General features: G+C 42.9%; 1 protein-coding gene across 1 annotated transcript; it reads right to left on the bottom strand.

Moving 5' to 3' along the window:
• Positions 1–3,017: 3,017 nt before the first annotated feature.
• fam83d (family with sequence similarity 83 member D) lies at positions 3,018–9,166 on the bottom strand (the record flags this gene model as incomplete). Its single annotated transcript, XM_080545705.1, has 4 exons — positions 3,018–4,945; positions 5,329–5,453; positions 6,653–6,820; positions 8,654–9,166. The coding sequence occupies 4 exons, from the start codon at positions 9,164–9,166 to the stop codon at positions 3,823–3,825; spliced, it is 1,929 nt and encodes a 642-aa protein (XP_080401831.1). The 3' UTR covers positions 3,018–3,822.
• Positions 9,167–12,500: the final 3,334 nt, after the last annotated feature.

Below are 12,500 nucleotides of genomic sequence, written 5' to 3'. Positions count from 1 at the left end.
CACTCCCTCTCCAGGACGGTGACTACCCTTCTCTTCCCGCATGGAAAACAAACCAGAGATGGCATTGCAAAACAGGATTAATTATGACAGGGGACAGTTAAACAGGACGAGATTCTGCCAACCGAGCAGGTTTTATCAGTGTTCTTAGTAAAGGAGTATGGTTAAACAAGAGTATGGTTAAACAAGAGAGCGAACTGCTTAGACCAAGTTATTCAGGCCGATAACGGATGATTAGTAGTGTGTGTGTGTATGTGTGTGTGTGTGTGTGTGTGTGTGTGTGTGTGTGTGTGTGTCCGTCCAAGGAAATGGCTAGTAGACACACACAGAAAAAAGATTAATTTCAGTGACAAATGCAAAAGACACAGAATGGGGCCTGTGGGAATGGGCCGTAGCTCACAGTCTGACCAACGAAGGTCAAGTAATCAAGACCCAATCTCATCAACAGCGTCTGCAGTAATTAAGGGGTTTACTTTAAGCATCAGGAGAGCCATTTCAGTCAGTCAAATTAATTAAAGAGTTTACGCAAGGAGAGGGGAAACTAGATTGGTGTACCACCAACAGAGTACCCACCCAGAAGCTGTTTTAACATTGGGATTACCTCAAAACCCAAAACAATCAACAAACTTTCTTACATAAAACCGATGGAGTAAAAGTGCATACATTCAGTATACCTTTGCTTATTTAATCACCCTCTAATGAATGTCATTGCAAATGTGTGACTTATGCTATAGAGAGAGGACTAGTCAATACCTTAGCACCCAGGCACCAAGGGAGCCCATATAAGTCTTCAGGGGTGATGGATACAAATCCAATAATCAATGGAGGTGGCTGTTACTGTCTCTCACCCCCCGTCTCTGCTGTTCAATATGGGATCAGTGGGGGGATGGACTGGGTGGAGTTGGTACTCAAATACTTGAGTGCCCCTTTGCGTTTTACTTTGCTCATTCAATATTTGACATTACATTGTTGTTGTTGTCGTGATAGATGAGAGGAAGTCCTCTAGCACATGAAAATTAACACACACAACTTCATAAAAACGATGATCCACTTCATCTGAGCGTGGAAAACATAAAAAAAAGGCAAAACTGTGTCGAAGAGGACCCCGTTAGGATTCTGTGTAAACATCAGTATGACTGCCATGCATGTGTCATGTCGGCCTGCAGTTGGACACTGAAAACTATCCTTATTCTGGTGCGATTGTAAGGTTGCTCTAAAACCGCACAAGCACAAGGTTAATTGAAGTTAACGTAATTGTGATCTCAGGTAATACACAATGACATGCTCATAGTTCACTTAATGTGATTAGGATTTAATTCAATATGTAGGAGTGACACAATGTCACACCTTCTGTCAGCCACTATGACAGCCAAGATGACTTTACCCAGTATGCACCACGACAGATTCTGCAGATTAAATCCCCATGGGATTATAGAAATGAGCTAAAAAAAAAAGGACATAGAACAGGACTAGCCTGTGTCTTAAGAAAGGTTCCTTTGATTGTTTATGGAGTCAAGAAATCATGCAGTGTGTATGAAGTATTGTTGCTCAATCTAATCCATCAAATATGTTCTTGATTGGATCCATGGAATGGACTATTTTGATTCGGATCAAATATCGAATATATATTTGCACACCTCCTTAAGAGAAATAGAATTGGAGCTCCAATACAATTGACCAGGCCATACATAGCATGTTGATATTCAAGGCTCTGGCGCTCTCTGGTGGCAGAAAGAAGGTACTGTTGCTGAGCTGACACTTTAGGTCTCAGGCAAGGTTACTCATCACGTGACCTCCACTACCCTACCTCGCAACATGGTATATGTGTGATATACTGTACCTCCAATTCAGGAAACGTTTGTCAATCATATACTTAATGGTATACATGTCATTGGGTGTTTTGTGTAGTATGATATCTTTACAGTCACACTGTATTTATAAATGAGCTCAACCTAATAGGCAAAGACAGCCCCTTCTGCTCCTTCATTAGAACCTGCTCCCTATCATGCTGTTTTTCTTCAGCAGCCAATTTATTTTGTACAATACAACCAGCACATTTACTTGTCAACCGATTCCCTCAAGCTGACCATTTAACATACATGAATATAGTGGGGTTTTGATCTTTTTTCTACAAGTCTGAAAATGAGTTTGTGAAATGTTATTTTAGGAAAATAAATTGAGCCTGCCGGCTTCTGATAATGCCATTGGAGAATTAAAATGTGTTAAAAAAAAAAGAGTCATATGATATATAGAATTTCATTTGTTATAATGCTCAAGTATTTTTTCATCAACAGTCTTGCAATAATCTTGTGGACATTAGAATTATGAGTGCAGGTTTAATTGTGTGCTGATTAATTGTGTGTCTTTATTTAAGGCACATTATTCAGCATCCCACTGGTAATATAAACATAATGTCCTCGTATTCATCTATTCTACACATCATATCAAGCAGCGATAAAATAAACATTTAAAATAAACATTACCTCCCCTGCCTTTTAGGGTAATGCTTTACTTAATTAATCCTTAATTTGGCAGCAAGCACTTGAGATAATTCTAGTTTTGCACTAGTGAATTGTAAACAATGTACAATGACACAGCATAGTAACACCATGCCTAAGGTGTTGTTATTCAAACTTGGGACGCTTTCTGTCTCTGTTGTCTGTGGTTAAATATTACTCACACAAAAACTATGAGTAATAATTTATGAGGGCACTTTTCAGTAGAGCTGGTCTTGGTTATTATAGGACCTTTGTGCTCAAGTGTGAAAACTTGGGAAACACAGATGTACAGTTATACTGTATGTCTATAAACTATAACAATGGTGCAATACCCTCTGAAGCTAAGCCCTGGACAGACTTATGGTAGCTTGCCACCATTGGTGTGTGAATGTGTGTGTGAATGGGTGAATGAGAGGCCGTTGTAAAGTGCTTTGGAATAAGGTGCGATATAAGTGCAGTTCATCATCATAATTGCAGGTAGTCCTTTATTTTCAGGCTGTCATCAGTAAGGCACAATACAACTCTTCTTCTGTCTTAGCAGATAGAATAGTTAAAGCAGACACAATATGTCACTCAAACGGCCATACAAATATACATTTATAAATTGCACTATTTCTCAAATAAAGCTTTTGGACAATTGTGTTGTGTTTGTAGAATAATGACCCTCAAGGCCGGCGGTGTGGAGCGGACAGGGGTGGGCTCAGCTCAGTTTCATATTTGTATTTACACCATGCAGTGTGTATAAGTATTGTTGACCAGGAAGTGATCAACACTGTGTGCATGTGTGTACACTGTGGTGCTAGACCACTGGACCATCCCAGGCCACTACCCATTTTGCTCTTAAGCAACGCAAAACCACCATGTCACCACACAACCACCATCTCACCACACAACCACCATCTCCACCCATACAAAACCAATGGCCCTTCCAGCGTGTTGGCTCTGGCGCCGGACCTGGTGATCCTATCGACAGTGTTTCATTCAAGTCCATTATTTTGTAACAAAATATATTAACATTTAACACCCTTTTTTTTTTCGTTTACTGTTTCTTAAGTAGAAATGTTTAGACAGGGACATGCCACAGTAAAGCTATGACAGTATGACAAAACAATAAAGATTGACAGATACAGTATACAGTACTGTATTTACAGTAACAGATACAGTACCCCTGGTCGGCAACATTCAAATATATTGACCAAGAAACAGGATTTCTTTTAAAACTGCCCTTTTGTAGTGTAGTAGTAGTAGTGTATCTAGGAAACTCAAATAACCTTCTCCCCAGCACCCTCCACCTCCAAGCAAGAGCAGCCCAAGTCCTGTTCATTGTTTATTGTACACATCTGGCTCTTGGCCAAGTGCCCATGTTCACACTGTCCATCTGCACGCCAGGGTTAGGCTCGTGCCCGCGCTCCTTCTGGGCCTTGCGTCTGTTCAGGCTCATCCCCATGGTCATGGTCATGTTGGTGATGTCCCCCAGCTCGCGCCGGTGGGACAGCATCGTCACCATGTGCTCCAGCTTGGTGCGGATGGTGGAGTAGTGGTACTGCCGCTCTTTGGTCAACTTGCGGAAGCAGTCCCTGAGGTCGTTGTCGTGGGGTGCGGTTGTATAGTTTCGGGTGGGATGGTGGCGACGGTCCAGCCCATGGGGGCTGAGGCAGTTCCTCGGAGGGGGGCTGAGGTCGAGCCCATGGGGGCTGAGGCAGTTCCTCGGAGGGGGGCTGAGGCAGTTCCTCGGAGAGGTACAGCTGGAATTAGAGGAGGAGGTAGCCTCGCTCCGGATGTCGTTGGTCTGGGTGTTGGTTGACGTGGTTACCGGATACGACATCTTGCGGTTGCTGGGGTGGCGACGATCAGTGTGCTGGGGAAAGTTCTCGGGGTCGGTCTGGACTCCGCTATCCAGTGTGGTGCAGCTGGTCTGGGTGGAGATATGGCAGGAGGAGACAGTGGGAGTGGGTGTGACCGGCTCGTCCACGGCTGCTTTGGCAGAGGGAGGGTCACCAGTGGGCAGTGGGCACTGAGCAGTGCTGCCAGCCAGGACCTCCTGGATATGCTGCATCCAGTCCTCCCCGACGGTGGAAGAGTTGGACACTTGGCTGCTCCTTCGGCGGCTCTCTCCGGTCTCGTCGCTGGCGGACGGCACTGCCAAGGGTCTACTGGGTGTGCTAGTCAGACACAGAGGGTCACCAGGCAAGGCCCTACTGGGAGTACTGGTCAGACACAGCTCTACAGGCCTGTCCCTGGCAGGCATAGGAGACGAGGTGGCGTTGTGGTGGTGTTTGATCAGCAGGTGGTCATAAATACCACTGTTTCGGGCACTGGCTAGCCCCCGGGTGCCGATGGGCATAGACTGGGCGTAGAGGATGCGGAACTCCTCGTCGAAGTTCTCCGTGATCTGGCCGGAGAGTTCGATCAGATTGCTGCTGTTGAGTTTTCCGTCCGTCCAGTTGAACCTGCACAGGAGGAACGTGATTTACCGAAAATACTAAACTACTTATACTAAGCCAAACCAGTTTTTGACTGACAGTAAGTCATGTATGTATGTATTAATGTATGTGACCTATGTGTGTTTTTAATGTGGAACTGTATTCTTGAGCTGCACTTCTGCCAGTCAAAGGAGAATTTCTGTCACTGTGTGACAGACAATAAAGCTATCTTGAATCTTGAATCTTACAGTAGCTACAGCAAGCATATAAAACAATGGTTTTATTATTAAGTAATGTCTGGTAATTAAGTAGGATCTGGTCAAAACATGGGACACCTTTCAATATGAACTGCATATAATACTGTGGCACCTTCATTCATTTGACTGAGAAGAAAAGTGGGAGGTTTTTACCTGTAGGAGCCTGTAGCCACTCTGTTCCCGTCAATCAACATGAACCGTTCATGAACTTTTCCAGTAATCTTAGCCCCTGATCTCATGAAGTATGTAGGCCCCGTTATGGTCCGCACTCTCATTTGCTATGATGAGAAAAAATTATCAAACCAAAGCCAATCGCTGCTCACATATTATTATTTTTTTTAAATGATAATGCAAAACGGTACTCATCAGTTAATTTGCATTTTGTGCTTTAAACTATCATTGTGATTCATCCTGTTGATGACAGAAGATTCGACATGTGTGAGTGCATGACATTAAGGCTAGATATGGACAGTGGGTAAGTAATGGGACAGTGAAGCATACTTTCTTTGTCTGCTTTATACTGATACTAAAATCAAACAAGAGTTTCTCAGCTTTTATTTGGCATTAGTGTAAATATCGGTTTCACCGTTTAGAAAAGACAACACTATTTACACACAGTCCCCCTATTTCAGGGCACCAAAAGTAATGGGACAGATTAATATAATGTCTAAATTAAGCACTCATGTTTAGTATTTGGTCAATAATCCTTTGGGTAGGGGTGTAACGGATCACGGATAATCCGTGATCCGTTCGGATCGCCCTCCACGGTTCGGAACGCATGTGTACCGCGGATCAATAGCAAAATCGTTTTTTTTTTTTCCTAACACCAGGGGAGCCACCCCTCCTAAATTTCGTTGTTTGGTACCTGTACTGTAGCAATGACAATAAAGACCATTCATTCATTCAAATGTAACCGGTAGAAAAACAATCATGTGCGCTTTATTCTCACTCTCTGCATGTGTACTGAGTTGACAACAACATTCATTCACTCATCTCTGTCCCAATTATATCACGTCATATCACCCGCTAAGCAGCCTGGGTGATTGTGTAAACACACAAAAAAAGTACTCTGTTACTTTGCAGCAGTGATGTTATATATATGTTGTTATATATATATATGTTGTTATATATAGATGTTATATATATGTGATATATATATCAGTTTTGACATCTTGAATGTTGTTTTTTTGTTTCACACATTAAAAGTGGTGTTTTTACAGAATTCAAGGACAATTTTGTTTTTATTAAAAAATATATATGTTTTGTGTTGATCCGAAAAATGATCCGATCCGTGACTCAAAATCCGTGACACGATCCGATCCGTGAGTTAGGTGATCCGTTACACCCCTACCTTTGGGTGATTGTTTGATTTCAAATCTAAACATTTGGATAATAGAGCCAAAACAAGAAACAATGCTTCACTGTCCCGTTACTTACGCAGGGCACTGTAACTATTCCATAAACCAAAACCACGTACCCGAAGCTCGTCCAAGCTCACGTTGATGCTACGGCACATTTTGAGGAACGCAGGTGCACATGACTGGTCCAGGAGGATGTACACCGGCACCTTGCGCTCGGTGCACGCCTCCTGCAGGTCTTTAAAGATGTCCAGGTCTGTGAGAGAGTCCGTCACTATGGCGATCACCTGCAATGGGACACCATCGGTGTTAAATGGTAAATGGACTGCACTTAAATAGCGCCTTTATCCAAAGCGCTTTACAACGGCCTCTCATTCACCCATTCACACACACATTCACACACCAATGGCGGCAAGCTACCATGCAAGGTGCCGGTCCGCTCACTGGGAGCAATTTGGGGTTCAGTGTCTTGCCCAAGGACACTTTGACATGTGGCCAGCCGAGGCTCGAACCGCCGATCTGCCAACCTTGCGATCATTAGACGGCGGCTCTACCTCCTGCACCACAGCGCCACAGGTCAAGTCAAAGAACTATTGAGGTAGTTTACAATTCACTGTGGACTTATGGTTTATGAAGATGGGCCTGAGGTGCTCTTATAGGTGCTTGCGTCTAAGTGCCAAATGCCAGGATGTACTCAAGCAAACATGGAGACGGATCTTCATCGGCCATTATCTCTCTGTCATGTTGACTCAGGTGAACTGCACTACCGACTGTGGTCTGTTACCATAGCAATCATCTATAATTATTTGTCAGCAGAAGAGTTTCTATGACAGACTATCAGGCTTCTTGTAGCCTTTTTGTGCTGCTATACTCTCTTCTTCTTTGGAAGCAGGCTAAGTCTTGTTTGCATGATAAAGCTCTCTCGTGGATAATAACAACTTTATAACAATTTGCAGTGATTTCCAAATGTTTCTTCTTCTCTATCTTTTCAAGTTAGTATTGAGGAACTAACTATACATCTGGGATGTGTTCAGACTGTGTCTGTGCAACTGTATCCTCATCTGCAACCTTAAGATGTAAACCCATCCATAGCACACATGCTGGGCTCGGGATAATACCCAAGGCAAACATAAATGATGGTTAAAGAAAAGCACACTGCAACATTAATAGGTATGAAAAGCATGTTCAGACACATTCAGTGAAGTTGCTCCTCTGAGCCCGGGCACATAGTTTGGAAGCTTTCCTGACATCCCCTCCATTCTGGAATGCTAACTTAAGAACATAACAGTTCTCAACATGTTTATGATAAAATATGTAATTGATGGGTTAATCACACGTTAAAAGGCTCCTGACCTTTTTGAGAAAATAGATCTTATTCCTAAAAATGTGGTGCCTGAAGCTCCAAGATGTAAGGGGAATTCAATAGAGCTATATTCTGAATGTTGCAACAGTACAGTGCAGTGGCATGGTAAATCCAAATGTCACACAGAGCCGTTGCTCAGGAGGTGAGTGATACATTCAAATGATCATTGATCAGAGTCAACAGGAGCGTCCTGTGAACCTACTGGACTGACTCACCAAACATGGTCACACACAATGGTCAATGGTGTAACCTACTAGATTTGAAATCAGGTAGTGAGTGGTCAGGTGAAACCTTGTCCTGAAACATAACTTTATTGGTATTATTAAACGTAGAATTAGCTTTGGAAAAAAATACGTCTGCTAAATGACTTACATGATGTAAATCGTGAGCTTAGAATGATAAGGTTCTATCTCCGTTTAGAATGATAAGGTTCTATCTCCGTTTAGAATGAGAAGGTTCTATCTCCGTTTAGAATTATAAGGTTCTATCTCCGTTTATGGCAGTTCAGAGATATTGAGCGTCAAAGTTTTCACATTCCATTATGTTTTGTGAGATGGAACCTTGGTATTTTATGAATTAATAACTCAAAAATGTCAACATTTAAAAAATAACACCACACAGGCATTAATAAACACCTAATGGATCAGATTATGTACAAAATATTTTGACAAAAATGGAGATAGAACCTTATAATTCTAACGTCACGAAATGTTAATGTTAGAACAGTATTATTATGTGTTTTGGTCTGTTCATTTACCTCCTTGGCGCTTTTGATCATGCGTCTCGCAGCTTCCTTACAACTATAAATGCACTCCCCGTAGCTGGGCTGGAAATGGGCCACGGCCCGGGTGACTCCCCGGTAGGAGCCCGACGTGAAGGCGGGCCAGCCGATCTCCAACAGCGGGGGCTCCACATCCGAGACCTCGGGGAAGTAGGTGACGGAGGAGCAGTCCATGGAGCTGCTCATAGACTGTTCAAAGCCCATGTCCCCCTCTCCTCCCCCGTGGAAAGAGACGCACCGCGGGACCACCGCAGCCCGGCCGATCAATCGCAACTCATCGTCGGACAGAAAGTTGGGGATTTCCTCTTTTTTAAGGAAATCCATAAATCGATCCACTCCCCCCGAGACGAGCTCCTCCAAGGCGAGCCGGTGCCTCTCGTTGTACAACTCTTGGAGTTGGATATTAAAATCATTATTATTATTTCCCTGTCTTGACGATGGCCACGTTCTGGGTGAATCTAGGTCGTCGATACACTGAGAATGTGCCATAATGTTGCTGGTGGTGGTCCACAAAATACACCGGTAACACTCAACACGTCTTGATATGATATACACTCCAATTCAATTTGGAATGTTGCGTTCTGCAAACTGCAAACTCCAGCCCCATGCGTGATGGCCATTGGCTATCCGAAAGTAGATGAACCAGATTCGTACACCCAGACCTGCGCTGCGAGGCTGTCACTCTAATAAAGGTCTGCGCTCATTGGCGCTGCGAGGCTGTCACTCTAATAAAGGTCTGCGCTCATTGGCCAGCAGTTTGAATTTGGAGGCAAACAAAACGCTCTCATTCACTTTCAGTGTTGTGATTGTAATCTGCACTGCACCAGTCAGTGTTACTGTACCCAACTGCGCACATGACGAGGATGCATTAATTAATTAGTTAGTTAATTAATTAATCTATTAAATTCTATAGGCGGAGAGATCAAATGATGACAAAATCTCTCACATGTAGACCTAATTTATCTGTGGTAACAACATTGTATGAACATAGGTCATAAGAAATGACATATGGAGTTAAGTGGTTTGTATAATTAAATAAAACTAGGAAACAATATAAACTCCCATCATATGGAATTACAATTCAATTACCAATGCCTACTATGTTACAGGTGGTAATAGGCTACAGTGTTGTTACTTGTGTAATTACTACACAGGTGTAGGGGCAACGTAATGTCAAGTTTGACCCTAATGTTTACCATATGTATACATATGTATACATATGGCTACAATGTCACTCTCCCCATAAAATAGGCAGATAGCCTACTCTAAGGATAAGGATCTGCTTTGCTCTAGTTGCTCAATTTTGCTTTTTGTTCAGATTGAAACATTGCACTGGCAATCAATTATTTAATACAACATGCACCTGATGCAGGCGATTGTGGCAACTGGCAAGCTCCGGTAGGCCAAGACGAGCCCTGAGCACCTAGGATACAAATAGGCTACAGACAGTTATGAATGTAATATGTCCACTTTAACTAAAGAATAAAACATGTACATCAAAACAACAGAGGGGGTATGGCGAGCCGTTATTTTGGGGGGATATTTACGCGCGCTAAAATATGGCGCGCTATACCTGGGCCTGTGCCTAGACTTTACGGTAAGGTGACAAGTTCCCTCCCCCTCTGCAAACTTCCATTGGGTTCAGTTTTTACATGACAATTACATACAATGACGGGTTTGTAAACTGCCCAAAACGGAGTACATCCCAATTAATTCGGATGGGACATGGACATAGCCTACATATTCTCTATGACAGGTAACATGTTTACTGATTCAATCGGGACGCCAAAACCACATGTAGGCCTATCGTGAAAAAAAGCTCCAAAATAACTCCAGAGATTTCAGTAGGTTGGGCCTGTTTTTAAGTATTTATCGTGGCTGTGCTGCTCAACTCTTCCGCTTCGAATCATAGTCTTTACATTCTGTAGCCCCCCCCCCCTCTCCAAAAAATGAGATGAAAGGGTTTTGGATTTTTTTTTGGGTGACGCTTCTATGATCACGTGTTCATAGGAAATACACTCCGGATCATTTTGGGGCTGCCTCGTCTTTTGCACTGTCTGTCGACCATAATTGTTTGCTGTGCCCCATGCATACATCCATACAGTGAGAGGTAATGTACCTTGCCTTAAGGGTGGTCTCTGGCCGGGTTCACGCCAGTTCACCGGGTTCAGCCGAGGAGAGGTCCCACCCCCCTCCACCTCCTCTCCCAGCGCGACGCACGGACCTAATCTAATATTATTCATTTCTACATTTAATGTCGGATTCAATTCCTCAATTCCTCCTCCGGACCAACGATCAAGGTACGATCACTTTTCCTTCGTGCAATCGAATTGCATCGTATTAATATTATGTGCGATGATAGCCCATACGAAGTTGTTGACTCCAATACTCGCTATTGCATTAGATCTGGTGCAGACAGGAGTCTAGGCTTTAGATGAAGTCGCCAATGTGTAAAATGGCGACAGTAAGGTGGGGGGGGGGGGGTGCAGAGTTATGGATTTGGGGGGAATATTCATATCTCATATGGTTAGTCGGTAAGTACGTGGGTCTACCCCGAGCCAATGTTGCAATGTTTGGATCTCTGAGTCCTGGATGTGAACGGGTTAACTTGTCAGTTTGTTACAGTTTCCAGAATGCACTCAACCTTTTCTTATGTGCACGCACGCTACAATGTGACGTTTCTGATTATTTTATTATTGCACAACGCAATAAACGGAATATCCCCTCTGCTTTTTAGTAAGTGGTTACTTACAATCCCTTCTGTACTTTCTCTGTATAAACAATATTATTACTGTAGCCTATTGCTGATGCCCAGTTGTATTTTGATATCCGAAAATGTTCCTTCTAGTAGCCTAAATCTATGAATTGAATACTCCGGTATGACCTTAACCTTCTTTTCGGTGTGATAATCGGGTACAATAGTTCACCGAAGGCAATATTGGTTATATTTATAGAACTCAATTGCGTTCATTTCCCTCTGCTCTCTCTCTCTCACCGACGTGCGTTGATGCTTCAGTTCAATGATCGGCATTTTGGAGAGGGCACAAAAATTTGAGTCAAAATTTGAGTCAATATGCTGCACACTAAAAGCTCCCTGCTGCAGCCACATCTCACTTAATTAAACATATAGGGACAACACCTTAGTTCAAGTGTCATTAGTTAGTTTAGGGTTAGACAATTAAATCATTTTATTCTGTGTAGGTTATCACTAATCACATTTTTGTTGTGCGCCAATGCTAAGGCTTTTAGGGAATGCTTTGCTGACCATGTTTCTGTGACACCAGGCATTCATTCATGAGGAACCTCCTGGTGCTGTCTAATGTTACCTCGTCACCCACGGCTCTAGATGTGCCTGATGTTAATGCCATTCATAGGGCCCCAAAATGGTGTCCTACCTGCTCCTTGAATGAGCATCACAATCTTAATTAGGAACCCAATTGTGTTAATGTTCACGACTAATGTGTGGGTGAGGAAAGCAGAGGGGGTTGACCCTTAAAGGCGCAATCTGGGATTGGTACATCCATTCTTCCATGGACTTCTAAATTAATTATATTTAGCCATTTGATTCTTGAAGGATATAACTTATAAATGCCTAATAAGATTAGGCAGTTCAACTGTTTTACCAGAACCCCAAAATATAAGATCCTGTTTACGCCATTGTTTGTAAACAATGTATTTGTTAACAAACACTGTATAGCTTCAACACATGGTTAAAACGACTTAACATCTCATCTCGTGGATGGTCAAGCCCTCGCATCCATAGCTCTGTCTATGATTTTGAGAGTGGTCCAATTGTTTCAGACCCCATCCCTCTGCTCTTTAC

Source organism: Nansenia antarctica (assembly GCF_963989245.1).
Source record: "Nansenia antarctica genome assembly, chromosome: 15".
NCBI lineage: Eukaryota > Metazoa > Chordata > Actinopteri > Argentiniformes > Microstomatidae > Nansenia > Nansenia antarctica.
The sequence above is the reverse complement of the archived record's forward strand: the minus strand, read 5'-3'. Positions and strand labels throughout refer to the sequence as shown.